Source organism: Lycorma delicatula, chromosome 4 (genome assembly GCF_047948215.1).
Source record: "Lycorma delicatula isolate Av1 chromosome 4, ASM4794821v1, whole genome shotgun sequence".
NCBI lineage: Eukaryota > Metazoa > Arthropoda > Insecta > Hemiptera > Fulgoridae > Lycorma > Lycorma delicatula.
The window spans coordinates 39,620,371-39,644,723 of record NC_134458.1 but is presented as its reverse complement, the minus strand read 5'-3'; the positions used below and the strand labels follow the sequence as shown (position 1 = coordinate 39,644,723).

The 24,353-nt window shown below is 30.7% G+C and overlaps 1 protein-coding gene across 1 annotated transcript in view; it reads left to right on the top strand.

The window, feature by feature from the left end:
- The window catches only part of LOC142323302 (protein son of sevenless-like), a 177,823-nt gene that overhangs the window by 136,376 nt on the left and 17,094 nt on the right, over positions 1-24,353 (top strand). The window contains exons 19-23 of the mRNA XM_075362767.1: positions 2,044-2,226; positions 11,871-11,988; positions 14,392-14,561; positions 17,676-17,792; positions 21,089-21,302. Coding sequence (XP_075218882.1) covers positions 2,044-2,226; positions 11,871-11,988; positions 14,392-14,561; positions 17,676-17,792; positions 21,089-21,302 — 802 coding nt within the window. The remainder of the gene's footprint in view (positions 1-2,043; positions 2,227-11,870; positions 11,989-14,391; positions 14,562-17,675; positions 17,793-21,088; positions 21,303-24,353) is intronic.

The following is a 24,353-nucleotide window of genomic DNA, read 5'->3' as shown; positions in this document are numbered from 1 at the left end:
TATGTATTAAGATATGTAACTAATATGTATTCTTTTGCTCTGCCTAATGTTTACAATTTTATTCTACGAATGGTGCTGGAGTTATAGCAGAAATTTATCTAAATTTTCTAACGGCTGTGACCATGTGTGTATGTATGTATGTAAGTTAACTACCGTAATTGTAACAGTTTTAGGTATGGATACAAGTCACTCTTGACTATTGCAGTTATTGTTCAAGAAATACAAAATCCCTATGCCAACCTCACTAAAGAAAATTATTAATGAATTGGTTTCTGTTGCCTGTTTCACTTAGGCAAATATACTGTTGTATATCAGCATGGCAAGTTCTCTAAAATACAGATGATATTTAGCTGTTCAAGTGACACTTTCACTGTGTTCATCGCAGACTTGCTATCTAGTGGATACCATTGATCCCAAAAAAACATAACCCTACCTCAAATGTGTTACATGCATCACGGCCATAAGGAACTCTGAGATGGATAGTTTTAAGCTTCAAATTAATGTGGCTGTTTCTGTTATGAAACAATTTGTTATAATATAGTTTCAATTCAGCAGTGTGAAGCCATCTAACCCTTGTTATTTCAGCTGTTCTAAAAACTTTAACTTACACAGTTCTAGTTTGTTTCCTATGGGAGGCAGTAATATTTAGATTTTATTATATTGATTTTTTTTTCTTTCTAAAATTTCAATGTTCTCTTATTGATTTGTGTTGTACAAATAATGTGGCCATATTTTGTGGCAGAGGCAGGAACTTTTAGACAGCCATCGAATTATAAGGTGATATATTGGATTTATACAATGAATATTCTATATATATATATGTATGTATGTATGTATATATACACACACATCAAAGGCTGTGACTGGAGCTCATTGAACTAATTGGATATTGATGGTTTTGAAAAATTATTAAAATTTTTCAAAAATTAGTAAAGCAACATTAAACAGAACAATAACTATGTAATATATATATAATCACCATTTTAAAAGCACATGTATTTTAAAGAAAAAATGAATTGATAGAGAAGAACAATCTCAGCTGAAAATTAAATTAAATTATTAGAAAGCTAAAAATTAATGAAGTGAATATAATTCACAAGAAATACCATAAAAATGTAAATGTAATATCTGTTGATAATATTAAAAATGTCATTCGAACATGTAAAAAGCCAAATTGAACTATACTGTATAATAAATTACTTATTCTGAGTGCTGTTCTAAATTAATAAAGCATTTATTCTGAAGCTGACCTCTTTTAATGGAAACGTTAAAAATAAAACATTGCCTAACATAGCCATTGCAGAACTGTGACCTGTGACTCAGGTCTGTCTCTACTGGCATGATCATAACAGTCAACTTGGTATTATGAGTATGAAATGAATGATATTGAATAAAATAAAAGAAAATTTAGTTACATTATGTTAATAGTTTAATTTTAAATTTAAGATATAGTTTTCCTCACATTTGTCTTTATACAGGTTTTGACAATTGGTTTTTTGCATATGGCTTATTATTTTTCTTTTCCTTGCTTGTTCTGAAAATTTATGGCTGAACCAAAAATAATTGCACTTTCTAAAATAAACTGTTTTGTATATATATTTAAACTATTAACTATCCCAAATTTCCACATGGTGTTTTTATGATATTTTATGACTTTGGTATCAAATTTATAGCAGATTCATACAAACTTGTATGCAGAGTCTAGTATGTATTGATTATGTGCTTAAAGCAGAATTTATAACCATATTTATCCTTTATTTTGACTTATAAAATAAAGTAATCCAAAAAAAAAAAATTTCTTGATCTAATTCTGAACAGCTAGAATTTATGTTTAATCAGAGGATTAACAAACAACAAATAGTTTTTAAAATTTATTTAAAACATTTTACTTTTCAATTTCACACTATAGCCTACAAATGTTTTTGTAGTATAGTTTTTTGTAGCATTAAGAAAACTGACAACACTAATTTTTGTTGTGCATTACTTTTTATGTGTACATAAATTATTCATATAGTGTAATTTGTTTCTTCTTTTTTTTTTTAGCTAACAAGGTGGTTAGAGAAGAACATTGTTGAAGCTGAGAACTTTGAGGAAAGAGTTGCTATTGTATCACGTATTATAGAAATAATGATTGTACTACAAGATTTAAATAATTTCAATGGTGTGTTAGCTGTTGTTTCTGCCATGGGTTCAGCATCTGTTTACAGGCTGAAATTTACATTCCAGGTAAGAGATATATAAAATTTAAAAACCTTTGGCCTTTTAATACTTTGAAACTGAAGCCTGTTCATAGATCAAGATGTAATGTTTAATTCTGTTTTAAAATTCAGTTGGTGTTTTTTTATTCAGATTGATGAATCTGTTTTTATTCAATTCAAGTTTCTAAGGATTTTATTGAACAAAAGAAATAGGAAATTGTTGTTAGAGTATTGTCAACAACTTGATCCATATAATATAACATTCTTATTTTCTGTTTATTTAGATTCTGCATAAATGTATTCACAATCCTAAATTATTGAATTTTTCCCCTAATACTGTTTTTAGTACATCTTCACTTGCAATATATATTGCAAGTTTATATATATATATATATGGATACCAAAAATAACTGAAACAATTTAAAAAATGTTTTTAATAATTTTTGCATACTGAAAGTTTAATCTCCTTCAGAGCATTCTCCATGTGACTGAATATACTCATTTCAATGGTTTTTCCACTGCTGGAAACATTTTTTGAATTCCTGAAGAATGTTACCCATTTTTTTTTTTAAGTCCTGTATAGTTTTTCTTTGACTTCCCTCCATGTTACAAAAACACTTTCCTTTGTATTTTTTCATACCCAAGACAAGGGAAAGTCTTGCAGAGCAAGATCAAGTGATTATAGTGGGTGAGGGACAACAATTATCTTGCTTTTCGGCAAAAACTGTTTGTTGTGAAGGATGTGTGAACAGGATTGCTGCCATGATGCAGAAACCAATCAACCCTCTCCCACAGCACCAAGCATTTTAATGCACATTCTCATACAATCTTCTCAACATGTCTAGGTAGAAATGCTGATTTGTCCATCAAGAAGGAGCAAATTATCTGTGATTTCCAATTGAGTTGATTATTACATTTCCAGATCATAATTATAGAACCAACTCTCAAATTTTGCAGCAGCATGTTTCATATTCAAATCATCTGTTAAAGGATATGTTTGTAAGAACTTTAAGACACACTAGTCAATTAAAAATCTCAATAGTCCAACAAGATTTTCTTCATCCCTAATCGTGGAAGGTCAGCCAGATCTTGGTTGATCTTCAAGTGGTATTTCCCATCATTTGGAAAACAAAAACTGCTTGTAGATCTGATTTCACTTAAAGCTTCCTCTTTAAAAGCATGCTGAAGCATTACTACTGCTTCAGCAGCTGTTTTCCCTAAGAGAACAAAATTTAACATAGAGACTGCTTTTTTTATCACCTATCATAAAAATTGCAGAACATGTTTAACAAACGCCAAGAAAAACTAACATGGAACACCTTACAGACTAATGCCAATTGGCAGACTGCTACAGAAAACTGTAAGTTTGGTACACATAGTGCCGGAATTCAAAACTACATTAGTTGGTAAGTGCAAACTGCAGTTATTTTTGGGTGCTCCTTTATATATATATTATTATTATTATTATTATCTTTTATGACTGCATAGGATCACTTTAGTCAGTCTATTATTCAAGTCTCTTCTATGGGACTGTTTGGGCCTTGTGGTCCTCCCAGTACTTTTTCATACTTTCCAAACTTTGTGCCCTTTCTAGTGTTGAAATGTTCATGTTATGAGTTTTTTCTTGTGAGTGGCGAGTGTTTTTGTTAATTTTCTTATTTAATTTTATCTTATCTATGGTGTTTTCTGGTGTAAGGCCAATTTCCTTCAGATCCTCTCTTATGTCTGATCCATCTGCATCCTGTCTTGGTGTTTTTCAAGTCGAGATTGCACTGTATTAACTGTTTCAGTAGTCTTGAATCTTGCATCCTCATGATGTGTCCAAAGAATCCTAGTCTCCTTTTACAAATGCTTTTTAATTGTTTATTCAGGTGGAAGAATGTTTCTACTGCATACAAGTATGTGGTTTCTGGTTTTATAACTGTGTTGTAGAGTCTTATTTTTGCATTTATGGATAGACTTTTTTACAGTAGGTATACCAGGTTAATTTTTATGCTTCAGCTAGTTTGTTTGTTCTTGTTTGGATTGAGGTTTTTTTCATTTAGGTTGTTTGTTATTATTTCTCTGAGGTATTTAAATTTGATTGCTATTTTGTTTTTTTAATCATGTTGATTTTTATGCATAGTTTCTGTTTTTTTGAATGATATTTTGAGGCCAGTTTTATGTGCATTGTTTTGAAGTTTTAATATCTACAATTTAGCTTTGTTGATGTCATTTGCTAGCAGTGCCAAATCATCAGCGAAATCAAGACAGTTTGTTTTGATTTTTCGGCCTATTTTTACTTTTGAGGGGCATTTTTTGAGCTATTCCCTCACTACCATTTCTAGAGCACAATTAAATACTATTGGTAAGAGCCCATTGCCTTGGCGCAGTTCTGTTTTGATCTCAAATGGTTCCATGAGCTCACCTCTGAATTTTACCTTCGACTTAGTGTTTGTGAAGGGGTCAGTTTTATAATGTTTATTAATTTGGTATGTAGTCCAAGGTGTCCTAGAATTTTTAGTAGGGATTCTCTGTGATGCAGTCATAAGCTTTCTTGAAATCTGCAAATGTTATTTCTTTGTTTCTTTTCCTTTTGTAATCCATTATTAGCTTGAGACTCATAATCTGGTTTGGACCACTCCTCCAGGGTCTGAAACCTCCTTGGCATTCCCCTAGTTCTTTCTCGAGTTGTGAACCAATCCTGTTGAGGATGATTCTTGAAAGAATTTTGTATGTTGTGTCTAGGACTGAGATACCCCTGTAATTGTTAAGTCTGTTTTGTCCCTTTTTTGTGTATCGGATGGATGAGGGCTGTCCACTGTTCTGGTATTTCCTTGGTCCAGATGTTGACAAGCTGTTGACAAAGGACAATTTTTTCTGATCTTTCAGCATGTTTCCAGATCTCACAAAAGCCTGATCTTCTCCCACTACTTTGTAATTCTTCATCTCACCCAGTGCATGGTAGATTTCTTTTATTGATATTTTCTGGTGGTGTTATTGGGATGTTGGTGTTGAATTTTAGGAGTTCTGTCGGTTCTTTTCCAATTTAGTAGTTTGTTGAAATATTTAGTTAGGAGTTCTTATTGTCTTTATTATTATGTGCCAGTTTACATTTTTCTTTCTTTATTGGTAGGGTTAGGGGTTCGTATTTTTGGAGCTGATTTTTTAAGGTTTTGTAGTAGTCTCTTAATTGTGTTTTATTGAATTCTTCTGTTGTCTTTTTGTTCTCCTTAGGGTTTGGGTGGCTTCTTTTCTTTGTTTTACTAGATTTTGGAAGGATGTTTCTGATTTTTGGGATTGGCGAAATAGCCATGCTGGATGTCTTTTCTCCACTAATTCGTCATATTCACTGTTCCACCAATGATGTTTTTTACAGGATTTTATTGGGGCTAATTCTTCTGTGATTTGTTTAAGGTTATTGACTAGATCTTAGAGTTTATCCATGATTGTTTTTTCAGTTGCATTTTGATCATTCTTGATTAGTTAGTTAGGGTTCATTTTTCTTTAGTTTTAGGGGCTTAATTTTGGCTACATAGTGATCTGAGCCTGTGTCTGTCTACTCCTCAGAGGACTTTTACATTATAGATATCCTTGTAATTTTTGTCCATGAAGACATAGTCTAGTTGCTATTTAGTATAGTCAGGTTGTTCCAGTTTTTAAGGTTTCTTCTTGAGATATATGGATTTCAAGATTAGGTTGTGGTTTCTGCAGAGATCGATGAGTCACTGTTTACTTTCTTTTGGCGGGCCATTTTCCGGTGATGTTGCAGTATTTTCTTTCTCTGCCCCATTAAGCATTGAAGTCCTCGATTAATTGTTTAACATGCTTTTTGGTGATGTTAGTTATAGTCAGGTCAAGTAGATCCCAGAACCTTTCTGTTTCTTTACGGCCTTTTAGAGAGTTTAGTGCATTTTTATTATTAGTGTAGGTTTTATTAAATGCTTTTAGGGTGAGTGTTGAGATTCTTGGGGATTGTGACTTGATTTCTTGTATGGAGTTTATTATTTTGAGGCTGACTAAAAAACCTGTTACAAAGTGTGAGACATTTTTCCACTGTCTTCCCAGGTATACCTCTGTAAAGCCTGTTCCTTGAGATTCCATGGCATCCTGGTTGGTGTTTCTTATTTCCAGCAGACTCATGATGAGAATTTTGTGTTGGTCTATTAGGCCAGTTATTTTTAGTTTACCAGCCTGCATGAGCAAGTTTACATTATGTGTGGAGATGTAGGTAATTTGCTTTGGTTTGATTTTGGACTTTGTATTTTTCTTGTTCTTGTTTGTAGTGTTGGGGCATTTCAATGCTTCTGATCACATGTTATCTTCTAAGTGGCAGCCCACCATATCTGAATGCTGCCTTTTCTGAACTTTGGTGTTGCTTAGTTCAGCTGGTGGACTATTTCTTAAAAGACCTTTCATGGTTGACTGTCAAGGGGTCACCTGTAGTGGGACTAGGTCCCAAGTTATAACTCTAGATGTGATCTAGTGAGGTGTGATTTGATGATGAATGAAGCTGTGAAGTTTTTTTTAGATTCAGTTCACCAGACTAGAGTTATCCTATTTGTTCCGGATATATCCAGGTGCACCTCTTGGAGGCTTAATCCGACTTTTGTTAAAGTTGTTATTTTGGAGGAAAGTTACAGTCTGATCCTAAATATACGTCCATGTATATATATTTTAATAGGAGAACCTTCTCTGGCTCCATTTTCCAAGTACCATATTCAAATTTAATTTAAATTTTTTTTATTTTCTTTGGGAAAAGAAAACAAATTAAATGCTATTTCGATTAACTCTTAAGGGTTGCAATTAAATAGAGGTTTAATTTTTAGTGTTTTTTGTGGCTGATTTATAATTGTGTGTTTGTTAGAATACATAGTAACTGATTGCAAAACTAATTTAGAGATTTTAAAAGAATGTAATAATGATAAAAAAATGAATATACTCGAAAAATATTACATTTATAAAAATATAAAATGATGAACCACCAGATCACATTCGAAGATGATGATTTAATCAAAAACACATCAAAATTACAACCTAATAGCTGGCAATAATGACAAATAAAACAAAGGAAATACTGTGTTTTAAAGATTACCTTATTTCAATACTGTACAGCAAAATTTGCATATGCATTCATAATACCTCAAAATTTCAAAGCAAAGAACAATGTAAAATAAAATTTAAATAATTTTTTTTTAAATTATAATGTAATTATAGAATTCAATATCAACTGAAGATGCAGAATGCTCTGAAAATCAATTCTTGGAAATTAATATGGTAAGTTTAACTTATGTAATTACTGTTTTTTGGGGTTTATATTTCATATATAGTAGAAACTCCCATAACTGAGCGCCTCTCTTAACCAAAATGACCGGCTGCCATGGTCGAGTAGCATCTCGGCCTTTCATCCAGTTGTTGAAGGTTCAAATCCCGCTCAACCATAGCATTTTTTCACTATGCTACAAATCATTCATTAAATCCATAATTAGCCTCAGATACAAGAAGTCTGAAGTACAATAAAACAAAAAAAAAAAAACATCAACCGAGATGTTTACTCTATGTATTTTATTATAGCCTATAACTGCAGATTATTCATTGTATGTAATTACTATTGCATATTTACATCATGTGGCAGTAAAGTAGAACAATAAATTCTCTTTAGTTTCTGTTATCTGCTATGTGTAAAGATCAGTCTGTATTTTGTGAGTGTGTACCTGCTGTACTGTATTACAGTATAGTAGCTGTAGTGTGTTATGTTGTTTACTTGTATATATTGTGACTATTGTTATAATGGTTAGTTGTAGCAAAGATATTAGTAATACAAAACGTAAACAGATGGTATGTCAATATACAAAAAATTAGAAGCAGTTAAAAGATTAAATGCCAGAGAATCGATTAACAAAATTGCTTATGAGTTTGGTGTTGGATAAACAACAACAGATTGGAAATGGAAAAAAAAAATTGAAGAATACTGTCCAAAAGTGCCTGAAAAAACTATCTACGCTGAAGAAGCCTGTCCAGGATGCTTTAAGTGATGCTGCTTCCATGTGGTTCAGACAACAGAGAACCTTTGGGATACCAGTATCTGTTCTTATTTTGCAGGAAAAGGCTATTCAACTTAACAAAAAATTGAATGTTCCAGGTACATTTTCTGCCAGTAAAGGCTGGCTAGAAAAATTTAGAAATTGTCACAACTTGAAACAATTAGCCATATCAAGGGAAAAATTACGATACTGACAACACTGCCAATTTTATCAGAAATTTTTCTGCTCCAGTTCAGTCAGAGAATCTGCGACCAGAACAAGTATATAACACAGATGAGACAAGATTAGATTTTAGAATGCTGCCATCGAAAACACTAGCATCAAGGGAAGAAGCTTCTGCACCCGACTTTAAAATTAGTAAAGAGCAGATAACTATTCTTGTCTGCAGTAACGCTAGTGGTGAAAACAAAGTATCTCTTGTGATCGGCAAAGCTGCTAAACCTAGGGCATTAAAAGATTTAAAATCAGATTCATTGCCTGTTGCTAACCAAAAATCAGCATGGATGAGTGCAGATATTTTTGAGAATTGGTTTAACCACAGTTTCATCCCACATGTGAAAAATTATCTACAAATAAAGAAATTACCAGAAAAAGCAGTTCTGTTGTTGGATATGCATCCTGCCGTCCATCTGAAGATGTTCTAATTTCGGGGAATATTAAGACAACTTTTTTCTACCAAATGTGACACCTATTTGTCAACCTATGAATCAGGGTGTCATAGCAGTGATAAAAAAAACATTAAAAATGAAAGATGTTCAGAAAGAAAGATGCATCAGGGCTTCAAGTTACATCTGCAATAAAGGCATTGACCATAAAACGTGCAATTTACGTATTGGCAGAATCATGGAATTCAATTGATCAAGCAACAATCAATGAATCATTTACAAAAATATGGTCTGAAATTTGACAGGTTAACAATCAGAAAATTTTGTGTACTGTGCCATCGAATGAAGATTTTGTGCTTTATTAGAAAATATACAAGGATCTGAAAATGTAAAGGAAAATGAAGTGTGCTGAATTGGATTCATAGGAACCAATATTTAAAATTTATGATGATGACAAGATTATGAAAGTTGTAACAGAAGAGGTTAATGAAATCTCTGGTGATGAAGACAAACCAATTGATGAAAACGAAAAAAATAGCCATAACGAAGGGACTGCATTTTTCACAAAAGCGCTCCAATATTTAGAACAAAGAAGGATGTTTCTTTCATTGCCTTAACAGTGGTATGAAATTGGCGTCATCACGCTGGTATGGATCATGTTACTCCGTTGACAAAAGGTGACAGATTTTATCATTAAAAAATCAAAGTAACTTTATGCGAGTCGATGTGAGAGTGATTAGTGAGTATTGATTTTATTATAATAAATACAGGAGAATAAAATAATATTGTTATAATCATTTTTAATTTGTGGCTTATTCTGTTTCCAGTTTGATATTAATATGGTTTGTTGCGCAAATTCAAAACTTAAGGTCTCTATTTTCCATGCTGGCAACACTCTCCCTCACCAACTAGCTCGATTAAAAGGGGCCCTACTGCAGTATTAAATTTTATTAGCACAGTGTGTCAATACTTTAATGAATTGATGAATTTTCATAAAAATATATACATATATAAATGGGAAAGCTCTCTCTGACACTTATTAGTCATTTTTCCATTTCTCTTTGAAAAGTTTGACATACCTATTTCAAAGGGGGTTCCTTAAAAAATCTAATTAATTACTCCCTAAGGGGTTTAATAATATAGGGTATAGGGATTAGAACAGCTGAAAACTGAAAATTTCTCTTGAGAATAAATTTCATAAGGGTATGAAAAATCACTTTGTACATTAGAATCTATAGCCAAATCATACTGAGTTTTTGCCACTCAAATGAAAATACTATTTTGAGAAAAAAAGGATTTGAATAATTTTTGAACAGACCTATAGCCTTCTGCCAATTATTTAGTTTTTTTTATAAAAAGAATAAAGGACCAGTTAAAACCAAAATATAAATAAATTAAAGTCAATTAACCTTCAAAAAGAGGTATTTCAGATTATATCAGCTGAAATACAGTGCATAAAGACAATTATATATATATATATATATATATATGTTTCAGCCCATATATCCTGGTAGTTCATAGTAAAAACATGCTGCTCAAAATAAGTCACTTTCCATTCTTCATACAGTTGGATTTCTCAATTTGTTTGTTCTTTGTATCAGACAAAAATAAGGCTGGTTTATAATTGTGTTATCTGCTTGACTCAACAAAATCATATCATGGTAGACTGGTGTATGTACTACAGGGAAACATGTGCACTGACTACACAATGAACATAAGAAACCAGAATCATGATCTCAGTAATATAGTTTACTCCAAAAATTAAAAAAAAACTACAGTGACCAACTTTTCAATGAATTTTTGGTGAATATATAGATGGCCATAGTCTCATCAAACTAGAAACTGTAATTTATTCTGATTCCAGGCACATGTATAACCCTAACTGACTACAGGGTCGAATATGGCCACCAAACAATTATCTAATGACAACAATATGTCAAACATATACGTATTAATTGTATACAGGAAAGTGTAATTGGTGAAAAAAAAACAACAAAATGGTACTTGCATAACAACATGTAATACTCAAAACATTGACCCTGCAACTAGAAATATACTATTTGATACTATACTAGAAATACACTATTTGACACTATACTAGAAATATACCTGTACTAGTTGCCACAATAAGTATTATGATTATTAATATTGTAGGTTGGTATTTTATTCAAAATAAAAGTTTAATAAAAGAATACCACAGGTGTCCCTTAATGTTGATTTAATTAAGTATTCTTAATTGTATTTTACATTTTTTTCTGGTTTCAACAAAACATGAAACTACTTTGCCTTCAGCTTACAAATGAGTGGCAACACAGTAATCGGTCATTACAACTGGAACTCAGCGAGTTATCTACAGGGACAGTTCATTGAGTTCAAGTTTCAGTGACTGTTATCAGTTTAATTTTTTTTCTCATTATTTTTTGTGCTATTGCCCTTTTTAGAATTTAATTTACAAGATTTACTTGATACATAGTTATGTTCAGCCTAATGATATCCTTTATTTGTTATTCTACAAAAATCCAGTATAGCAATTGAGACTGATGACAGTTGTTCTGATATTTTTTCAGTACACAATCAGTTTTCACTTATTTCAGTTTGAAGTAATTTCTTTTTTAAATAAGATTATGTTATGGCATTTACTGCTAGTAGAGGTTAGGGCTTGTTTGGTGAGTATAGAGTGCCTATGATTGCACTTCTCACACAAATCATCTCATTAGTTGTCACAAGGTTATGAATAATATTGTTAATTGCAGTCTCCTACAATGTGATGGTTCAATAACATACCAGGAAATTAGCTTCTTGGAGACAGTGAAGTGTAGGGATAAAATTGCAATACCTAAAGTTCTGTTAGGTAACTGAAGTTAAACATTGGCTCCAGGTTGTTGCAGGAATTTATTGTTAGTGGCCATTGAGCAAAGACGTTGATGCCATTAAAAAAATCCAAAGAAAAGATTAATGAATGAGTTGAGGTAAATACTGCACAATATTATTCCAGCTATAAAAAAAAAATATTTTATGTAGTATTCATACTTTTTTTTTTCCAGCAATTATCAGCTCGTCTTGAAAAGGCATTGGAAGAAGCAAGAGATCTCAATAGCGACCATTTTCGTAAATATCAGGAAAAATTGCGTTCAATAAACCCACCTTGCGTTCCATTTTTTGGTGAGTTAAAAATGTAATGAGAATTAAAAGGAAGTAGCATATTAATACTGGGGAAGTTAATGTTTTAAATACTTCTGTATGACATCAAATGACACATTGTTCAAAAAGAACTGAAATGAAATGGTAATATTTATCCCTCTTGAATTCTATTATTACCTAAGTAGGCAAAAAAAAAATATATAATCAGAATGTGGATTTTTTTCATTTCATAGTTGATTGGTTTAAATGTGTTCTGGTGTCATTAAACTACTGTGAATAATTTTTATGATTACTGTTGTATTTAGTCAAATATTTTTTGGATGAAATTAATGTTTTTACTTTTTTCCGTTATGCCCTAAGTTTTACCATATTTATGAAATTCTTCATTTTAAATTATTTATGTTGTTTATTATATTTAATTTCTTCTGATATAGTTATTAACCTCTTCATAATCTTCTGTTGCTTAATATCTTTCTATATAGCCTCTCTTGAATGTAGATTTTGACTTTCCTACATAATTCTTTTACATTTTTCCACAAGCATTTTTATTCAGTTTGCCATAAAAATCCAATAACCTTTTTGTCTCGAGCCAACAGATTCTCTCTATTTCATTGATGTTCTCTTTAATAACATCATAGTACAAATGCCACTACTGTTTTGGCTTTCTTATCGTAAATTTTTTGATAAAATTGTACAATTAACTGTCAAGAACCAGGAAACATTTTTAGGCATTTCTCTCTGATTCATTTCTATATCTGAGTTCTTAAGAATTTTCTGTTTCTTTTATTTATCGCCTTTGCCTCACCCATTCTGTTTATTATGTAGCAGCAGAATTAATTTTTGGATATATTATGCTTCCCCATCCGTATATATTTTATAAACCACAGTACAGCAACTCATTTCTAGCATTACCAGTACCCATTAATGACATTTTTTACTTCTCCCCACATAAAACCCACAAGAACAATGTTAAAATTTCATGCCTGTAACAACATCGTGTTTCTCGTGTATAACATCATTTTTAACCAAATGTAGACAGCTCTAACAGTTATTTTCGATATTCCTAGATGAATTTTTCATTTCCAAGTTAGAAACCTGTTAACTGAAATGCTAGAGGAATGTATTACACTTCCACATGGGTACAAATCGTTTAACTTTTGGGAATTAGCAGCACCAGTAACAGTTGGTGTACAACATGTGGCTCGGCAAAGGTGTATGCTGCACACGTAGTAATCGCAATGTTTTTGCTGTTCGTATTTCATGTGTATTGTTTTTTAACACTTGATTAGTCAGTTAATCAAATAAATGTCGGTAATCATCAGCAGAGGGACACTCAACCTGCAGTATAACATTTATTATTTGTGATGTAGGCATTACATATCCATTCTTAATCCATGATTTCCAAACTTGTAAACCTATTTTTATTTATGGTTATACTTAAACTTAAAAACTTAAAAATCATAAAAACATTTCACTGATGTGAATATAAAACTACTAATAAAATAAAAAATCATAAAATTAAGTCATCCTGATAATTAAATTTCCTTGTCTGCACAAAACCACAACATCTTTAATTTTTTTGCAGAATTTATAATCTATTCATTTTAATTTGGTAGTTCATATATACTTACTGTATATATTAAGATATTTAGGACAGTCATCCAAAATTTAAAAAAATACAATATTTTTTAGTAGCATAATCTGAAGTTTTATTGGTGCAACAACCTCCAATACAACAGATGGGTTTAAAAAAAGTTGAAAGTGGAGGGGTTACATTTATAGTTCAACACATTTTACTGTTAACCATTAAAATATTAAAATAACTTGACACAGATAAAAAATGCATAAAATTCAAATTGTTGATGATTACATAACAGAGGTTCACAGGATTAGTGTAAACGCATTTAATTTCTGTCATTTTATTTCTATATTTTATCTAGCTTAAGAAGGCGTGGAATAAGTTAAAATTAGATTATGTTCTTTATGAAACGTAAAACAAGAGAAAGTTATAAGCATAAAATGTAAAAACCACTTTTTTTTACATTTATGCTTATAACTTTCTCCTACTAACATTATTTCTCTTCATTCCCATAAAAAAAAATTACATCAAGTTTTACTTTATTATATACCTCTAAATTCTTTATTTTGTTTTTATGTGTTTTCAGATTAGATAAGTTTTTTTTAAGTAATAAATTCATACCATTCACTACTTTCTCATATCATTTTCAGTTTTAGATGAAACAGAATATCTAGTTCATTTTAACATCATAACTTTTCTTTTTGCATGGTAACTGCTGCTTTTAAGTTTTCTTTTTGTTGTTTTATTACATCTTTCATATAAACATTTTAGAAATAAGAAGCATTTCAGAAATAAGCTATATTGTTAAATAATTTTATTTACATTTATTTTTTCTTTATTTCCAGGTATGTACCTGACAAATATATTGCATATAGAGGAAGGTAACCCTGACTATCTGCCGTCTGCCCCTGATCTCATTAATTTCAGTAAACGCAGGAAAGTAGCTGAAATTACTGGTGAAATTCAACAATACCAAAACCAGCCATACTGTCTGAGTGTTGAGCCAAGAATTAGGGTATGTTTGTTCATGTTTATTCAGAACTTTTTATATCTATAATTTTCCTCTGAAGTTTAACAGAAAATTATGTTGCCAATGATTTACTCTGTATATTACTAATAATAATAAAGCACTCCTGAGAAAGACCCAGTGAAACAAATTCTATCAAAAATGTATAATAGAAATCGTTATGAAAATTATTAATCTCAAATTTGGTTAAACCTCTTATAGCAACTAAGGTGAGGGAACTTCCAAAATTAACTAAGAATCTGTTACATGATTTCTTAACAGTTTAGTGCATATTTTTTACAATTCACCATGATAATTTTAAATTTCAAGATTTTTCCTAAATTCCAAATAGATGCCAGATATTAGATTTTTAGACCAAGTGGCTTGGCTTTGTTAGACAGATTCTCATGAGTACCGCCATAAATTTCCAAGTGAAATCCTAGATTGAATATAAATAATAATTAAGGTAGATTGCAGCCATACAGTGTATGAGGTCAAATGTGGATTCATAATTTTAAGTATTTAAGTGGTATTATTTCAAGTAATCTCAAGTAATTATTATTGCTGTAGTTTTGCGGTTTGTTATATACAAAATCAAATCATTCATCACTAAACTGTAAATATTTGTTTGACTGAGACTTGGTCGGCTCAAGAGTGATAACAGCAAAAAGTTTTCCAAATAAATCTTTATAGAAAAGAACCAGATATTTCACTTTCTGGTAAGTCATGGGGGAGGATATTTTGTTTGAATTCACAGTAACATAAAATCTGAAAAATTTTGTTTATTACCGCCAGGATGAAAATATTTGGATGAGTATTGATTTTATGTAAGTAGACTTAGGCTTTTAATGATATGGTGAACATGATGACTGGTAAAATATTACATTTAATACTCCATAAATTTGATAAGTAATTGCTAGAGAATGAAATTAGCTGATCTCAATTTATACTACCCAGCTCTTACAATTACTGTTTGATTAAATAGAATGAAAGCTTCCATCCCTAAGGAATGTCTGTATGATTATAAGAAAGCAAATTGAATTTTTCTTCATAATTTAATCGTAGTTATAAACTGGAATGTTCTTATCAGATAATAGATTTTGATGATGAAGCCATGAGATATAATCAAAATGATTCAATTTATTGGTAGCTTGGGCTATTTTGTAAAACACATTAGAAAATTTCAGTACCGGTTTGCAACCTCTATAAACAACATATTTAAAAGAAAAATATTCAAATGAATTTTAAATAGACTGATATATTGAAGATTAAAACAATTATCTAAATGCTGTTAAAGAAATTTAATAAAGAGACTAAGTTCAAATACGTCTGATTTTTAACAGGCTGAATCTACTGTACTAATGACCTAAAAAATCTTGTTTAATTTTCTAAAAGATAATGTTCCATGTAATGTTGGAGTGGAATTGAAACCGGACAGTGACCTTTCTTTTATATTGGCCGTTGAGAATAATTTCCCTATCACAGTAAGCCTAAAATAAAATTAAATCAGAGGTTCTGTTATTACCAATCTTTTTTCTGATTTTTAATCTACAGTTTCACAGCATTCTCTCAAAAGAAAAAAAAAATCCAATTTTAGCAATAAGAAAATACAGAATATGGCAATTAAATAAAAAATACTGCTGTAAATGTTATTAAATTTTTATTAAAAGTACATAAATTTACAGGAATTATGCTAAAAATTAAATACAGTCTTAATAATATTACAAATAAATACAATATTTGGTAACAGTTAATACTATATAACTATTTCACAGATAATTTGAGTTAATACTTTTTTTTCTCAATTGGCTAATATTACGTGGTAAAATGTGCTGTGGATTTAGATATACCAGCTATTGTATGGGCATATAGCATAAAAAAGTTTTTCGGATAATATGGGTGTTTTGGAGAAAAACCTTTTAAATCTCCTAAGATGATTTGAAATCGAAGTGTACAGATTCCATTGCATGTTCACTGAAAAATCCTAACCCTACTTTGTTCTTTTTTCACAAAATTGTTTTAACATTGTTATATCAAAATGCTGGATTTGAAAAAAATTAGAAGAAAATTTAGATAATAACAGAACAATAACAGCATTATTATTAAACTGGATAAAACAAATATACACGTAGTTATTAATAAAGAAGAATAAATTAAAATCAAATTTTTATTAAACGTTAATAAAAATAATTTCTTATAAATTACGAACCTTGCTAATAAATATTTCAAAATAGTAAAAAAAACTATAAATAGTAATAAATACTTTAAATTGTAATAATCAGTTAAGTGTCGTTATAGATTACATTTATTTTACCCTATTGCTTTATAGTTGATAAAATCCATAAATGTGGAATCCCATTATGATCACTCATAAATTTCAAAATGGCACCTGTATGTTTTATTTTTAAGATGGAATAATTAGATTGAAATTAAAATTATTTACAATATAAATTAAAGATATGAATCGATTGATAAACTGTATAGTTTAAAATTTAGTTATGATGCTCAAAATGATTTTTAATATAAACTGAATAATTGATTTTACCCGTTGAAGTTAGTACGATTATAATAAAAACAGCCTTTAAAAAGTGAACATTAAATAACAAATTCAGTCACATCAATTTTTAACATATGTAAACAGAACTATTTTACATTTAATTACAAATTGTATATACAGAACAAAGGCTGTCAAGTCATTTCAAAAAGTTTTATATAATTTTTTTAGAAATGTTTAGTATGTAATGTAACCCATACATATAATATCATTTTATAAATAAGAAATTTTAGAAGACACGAATAATATTTAATCCTACTCTAAAAGATTAACATTAATAATTTTAAACAAATTAAATTGAAATTAACTGGAAATTGATAATATATTTTACCAAAAGAGATTATTTTAATCAGCAAAAATAAATATTTTTATACTTCTGGTTTCTTCATTTACTTCATGATGATAATAGAACTTTTAATCAAATGCAGTATTATTTTTTGAACAGATTACTGTTGGGTATTATAAAGTAATGAGATAGCTGTTAAATGCTCTCAAAATAGTTATAATTTTTAAATTTTGATTATGTATTTATTATTTATCTATTTATCATTATTATTCTAATTTTTCAGAATTTTCTTGAAAATATTGCACCTTTTGATGGCCTTAAAGATAATGATATCAGTAATTATTTATACCAGAAATCGCTTGATGTTGAGCCCAGGAATTGTCGACAGCCACCTAGATTTGTAAGTATATTAATTCACCTCTGAAAAATAAGTTTAGAAATGGGGATACTTAATATTTTTGTTTTATGCATTTAGTTATTCATTTGTTTATTACAATATAGATAAAGTAAAAATGGATGTAGGGAAATATAATTGATGTTATGAATGCCTACTGTTATTAAATGTATTGGATGTGTTATTGCTCTGTGCCAGTGAATTTACAAATTTTTCCTGTGACAGTGGTGTATGATGGATGTTCTTGTGTAACTAAACAACGAATTGTGAATCAGCAACATCATGCTTAAACAATGCATTTTAAACACTAGAAGTAATGAGTATCTAACAAAAAGTCTGTTTAATGTTCTTGCTTTAATGAATTTTGTCACTGTACATCTTTCTATTGCCAAAGCACTGGGAAAATCATTTTATTATGGTTCTTTACAATAATCTAATAATTAAACAATCACTCAGGTTTAAAGAAGTCTGGGAAATATTTAGGGTTTGTTTGTTTCTCAGGTGTAAGACTATATAGAAGGAAATTTAGAATAGTGCTCTACCATTAAGTTCCATTGACATCTGAAAAATAATTAAGAACAGTTTTTGAAGTGTTTATTTGATGAGTTACTACTTGAGCCACAAAATGTAAAAATATCAGAACCTAGATGAGGATCAAACTTCTACAATACAAAATGCAAAAATAAACTCTGTATCCATTTCATGGATGAAGGCAGCCTGATCAGATTAAAGTTTATGATTAAGTAATATGTTGAACACTATTTGACAGTACTCTGCTGTTATTTTCAGAGATTTAAGAATTTGCTGTATCTCGTTACATTCGTCCTTTTTGTTGATCAAAAACCTTATTGCACTAGTAGTTGTGGTAGATCTATGCAGAATATAGAAGGTATGAGATCTTGACATAATGTAACTCAAAAACCCTGGCTAAAGCAGGGATTTTAGGAACATTGAGAAAGTTATCATGATATTTTTTTAACAGCAAGATGTTTTTTTTCAGGAATGCTATTTTAAGTTCAGGTAAGATTGCTACTTCAGTTTTCAGCGCAATCTTTTGTTCAGTATTCCTAATTGATTTCAGTAAATTTTGAATTTTCAGTATTGAAATTTGTAAGATCAATATTGAATTATGACTTTGAGTAGTCTCATATCTTTGTATTGCAGCATACAACCATTTAAAACAAAAAGGTAATGTTCTTCATCCATTGTACAGAACAGATCTTGCTTCCAAATTTTTCCCTAACTAAAACCACATTGAAAGATTAGGTTTTTTGTCAATAAAGGGACCTTTTAACAGTTCCATTAATTTTTATTACTGTATTAATTTTAAGTAATTTATGGAAATGTTCAATTACTTCATAATTTTAACTTTACAATCTACAGTTATAAATTTTAGCAAAGCCTAACTGAAAATTATGGTTTATTTTTTAATTTTATAGTCATTTTTTAATTTTAAGTTTTTAAAGTATAGATTGCTTTAAACCATGGTGTAAACACAGCCCTATCGCACATTTAGTATAGTGATAATGTATCCCTTTTATTATTTTGTTAGAACAACTGACTATCAGCTTTCATACACATAAATTGTTGAATGGTCAAAGCTAATCAGATGATTGTAAAACAAATTAAGAAATTTATTTGCATTTATAAATAATTAATATTTATTTATTTTTATATAAACAATAAAGGTTCAACTTACCAACAATAGTATTGTTGGTAAGTTGAACCTTTAATGTTTATATAGTTTATATAAAATACCAACGATGCCATGCTAAGAAAATTTATTTCTTTTTTATCAACACTTGCCTATTACAGTGCAGGTAAAACAGTAATGTGGATGATTTAATCAAAATAAAAAAAATTTGCTGATGTATGAAGAAGTGAACAATTTCATTAGTTAATGGATAATTTAAACAAGTTAGTAGAAGTAATGTTGATGAAAAAAAAATATATAGATAATAAACTTAAAAAAATAGTAAAAAGAAACTCGCTAAAGGTTTAACAGCATTCAGTGCCACTTAAAATAAATTCAAAAAAAGAAGAAGAAGGGTGGAGTCTTGAGTGACAGTTAACTCCATCCATTCTATTCAACCTGAACCTTTACAACACCCAAAATATCTTGAAGGATTTGAGATATCCTAAGATACCTTGAGAAATTGAAGGCATGAAGTAAGGATAAAATGCCAATATCTGAAACTAGATTAATAAATTGGTTCTTGGATCATTTAAGTTAGATGATACCAGCTATATACAAGGTGTGATCAAAAAATACGGTGAATGAATTTTTATAGCGGCAACTGCCTACATCCATATGCTGTAATTTGTCCAATAGCGTGATCAACTGAGACAGGCAGGGACAAGTTGTAACACGTTCGAGCTTGCCAGTCAGCTGCTAGAGTAAGGTTGTGTTTATCGTGTCTGTCGCGCAACATGGATTTTGAACAACGCATTAACATTAAGTTTTGTTTTAAGTTGCAAAAGAGTGCCAGAGAAGCTCACAAAATGTTAGAATCGTTGTACGGCGATAATGTGGTAACTTTGAAGACTTGTGTACAAGTGGTATGACTGATTTAAAAACGGAAATGAGTCTGTTGAAGATGAGCAGCGTGCGGGACGTCCAGTAACCTCAAAAACAGTTGAAAATGTGCAAAAAGTGGAAACAATGGTTCGTTCAAACAGGCAAATGACTATTTGAGAGCTATCGGAAGACCTTAACATCTTGTACGGATCCGTTCAAAGCATTTTAACTTTTAACGACGTACAAAGAAAGTGACCAGAAAAATGGACCAATGGCTTCCTTCTTCACCACAACAACGCGTTGAGTCACACCTCGCTTCTCATTCGCGAGTTTATGGCCGAAAAAAGTGTTCCTGTCTGTCCACATCTCCCATACTCACCGGATTTAGCACCATGCGACTTTTGGCTCTTTCCAAAAATTAAAACTTTGCTTAAAGGAAAACGTTTTGGCACTATTGCTGACATTGAGAGGGCGACGACCGAGCAGCTGAAAGCCCTTCCGAAAGACGCCTTCCAGAAATGCCTCCAGTCATGGAGTCAATGTTGGGATAAGTGCATTGCTAGCCAAGGACAGTACTTTGAAGGAGATTAAATCGAATTCTATGTAACCTTATTACTTTTTTTAATAAAAAATGATTCACCGTATTTTTTGATCACACCTCGTATATATACACACACACATAAATGTATGTGTATTTGTATTTATGGATAGTTTTGCCAAATATTTGTGGTTGTGTTATATATGTTTATCTAGTAGTTATAATGAAATTTGTTCTTCATAACAGCCAAGGAAATGGCCAGATTTAAATTTAAAGTCTCCTGGAATAAAAGTAAGAAACCTAGCATCTCGTAGTCATCCACCTCAGCCATTACCATCAGTAAACAATCTTGCTCCTCCACCTTCGTCTCCAAGGCTTGTAAATGAAGAAAGTAGTGATGATACTCCTAAGACTCCTCTCGGTGATTTCAGTGTCTTCGCTCAAGTTCAAATTGGACCAAGTAAGTTTTTTTCTATTGTAAACGGTATAAAATTAAATTAAGTTATTCATGGTTTTGTACTTACTTTCATATACTTAACAGGACTTACATATTTTACTTCATAACCTGTAACAGGAGTGTAGATTTTATGCTGTACTCTTTAATTACATGAAATAATGTACCTATTATACACCCAGGCAATAGTACAATTAGTTTTGGAATGAAAAATAATACTTATTTGATAACTATAATGTAAAATTGTAGAGAAATTTTACCATTAGTTCTCAAATGGGAGTTACAAATTCATAAAATTTGTGCTTGATATAAAAAATTTATATTATTGTAGATCAATGATGGGAAAACTACGGCCCGTAAGATGTGGCCTCCTAAAAGGTTCTATCCAACCCACGGCATGATTCCTAATCAGACAAATAAAAAAAAAGAAGACTTAAGGAAAATAAATAATTTTAGATTATTTTCTTCTTTCCTCCCTTTTATGTTAAGCTTAGTGACCACAGCTTAATTTATGTACTTATCCATGATATTGGAACATTTTGTTAACATCTGAGAGTTAGGCACTGGCTGCTGGCATTTTTGAAGTGACGATTAAAACTGGCAATGGAGCCTTTTGTCTGTATCCCCTCTACATTACATCCTTTACAGCGAGCTACTAACACTACATTTCTTGATTTAGGCCTGTTGTACTATTGCTGTAGGTGTTTGCTAGTTTTAGTGTGTACATTCATGAAACATTTCGGGATTAAGATATTAACTAAAAAACGTAAAGTTGATTCAGAGTGCCATATTTTCAAAGATGAATAGACTTGGAAGTACTTTTTCACAGCATTTAAGGATAAACCACTGTGTGTTATCTGCAATGAAACTGTAGAATTCTAAAAATGTATAATATTTCCCGACACTTCACTTCTGAGCATAAAAATGTCAGTTATGGAGCCATGACCAGAGATAAAAGAAACAGAAGATCTATGCAAAAACTTTCAGGTCAACAAACTATTTTTAAGAAACTAAATAGTTCTCAGAAAGCAGCTATACATGCAGGTTATGTTGAAGCATACAATGTTGCTAAAAGTAACAAAGCTCTCTCAGTACCTATAAATAGCATATATAGTATTGTATAGATGGAACACCAAGTATGGCAGAAAAAAATCTGGATTTCTTGGAATCTTTAATCAAGAATATCCCAAGAACAATCTTGTATTTCTACATTGTGTCATACAGCAAGACGTCCTGTGTAAATCTGCGTTGGATATGAAACCTTTGTTTGATGTCATTGTGAAGCTTGTTAATGCTATTTGATCTTGAAGACTTTCATTGACAATTTTGAGATTTTCTTGCACTCCATCAATCTGAATACAATATACTGTACTATTTGAAAGTAAGGTGGCTGAATGCAGAAAACATCTTTGAATAAGTTTGGAAGCTGGAAGATGAAATGATATAATTCTTCCATGAGAAACGGTGGTCTGTAGAGTGTGAAAAGCTAGAATGTATTAGATGGCTTTTGGCATTTTTTACCAATCTCTGCCACATGAACAAATTGAATGTCAAGATGCAAGGAAATGTGATATTTTATATTGCTGTTATTCGAGCTTAGGCAACTGGCTTGGGTTAGTTAATGTTGTGCCGTCACTTGGAAAGGTTTTTTCAAAGTTGCTAAAGTAGTCCATGAACCTCAACCTTCTTTCTTTTTCCTGTTTAACCTCCGGTCAGATAATACTTCAGAGGATGATATGTATGAGTGTAAATGAAGTGTAGTCTTGTACAGTCTCAGTTTGACCATTCCTGAGATGTGTGGTTAATTGAAGCCCAACCACCAAAGAACACCGATATCCTCAATCTATTATTCAAATCCGTGTAACATTAACTTCTTTAATGGACCTCAACCTGGTAGTTTTTAACTTACTTTTTTTTCAAAGTACTCATTTTGTTTCATGGTTTCCATATTTCTTGTGGTTTTAAATTTGTTTGTTAATTTTTTATTAATATTTCTATGTATTTCAACTGTGCTAGTCAGGTGATAGCCTAAAAAAATAATTACCAGATAGAAAGTAATCACACTATATGGTATAGATAAAAGAAAATTGAGTTTCTCTTCCACCAGTTTGAGATAGTATCTTATCTCAAGATCTGTCAACATGACATCTCAAAAAACATATCCTACTAAACCATGATTGGATTTAACAGCTGTTGTGAATAATTAAAAAATAAAATGTTGTTTTGAATAATGAAAGTGTTGCTATCAAATGCACATAGTGAAATCAGCCACTTTTTCAACATCAGTTCTCTGTGATTGTATATTTAGAATTCTGTTTGTATCTGAACTCGTGTGCACTTAGTAATGAACTCTCCTGCCAAATCTACATGTTTGTTTACAACACTCTTCAAAAATTTGCTGGTAGTGTTTGTCACAAGTCAACTGGTATCTTGGAGACAAATCAGATTTTGCAATTTAAATTTTTAATCGTACTTACGTATTTATAAGCATTTGATCACAGTCTCTTAAGATTTAACATGAATCAAATGATCAGTTTTTATTTTAAAAGGTTTAGTTATCCCTAAGTTAGGTATTGTGATTCTAGGAATAAAAAGAATAAGATTTTATTTGTTCTAACCCCAAAAACAAATTTATGAACTTCCCAAGAATTACTATTACTGATAAGTGTTGATTAAAATGGCATAAATTTTTATATAATATACATTATTCCTCAGGAATGTATTCTCATTTTTTTTAAATTTACAGTAGGTTTATGTCATTCTTTTAAACTATTTTTTATTTTATCTATAAAAGTTTACCTCTGCTCTCCTCTGTTAAATTATTTCAAATATACTGCCAATTTCTCTGCTGAAGTGCCCAACGTTTTGCTCCATTTCTACCGTACAACTGACTTAATCCTCTGTAGTTAAGAGTAGATATTTTATGAGTTGATAAACTTAAACCGCATCGGCCATTTTAGCGCGTAAGATCATAACAAAGCATTTGAGTGGGTCCCACTAATTAGGGGCAGTTCTAGAGCTTTGTATGTCATTAAAGATTAAGACCTGATTCCAAAA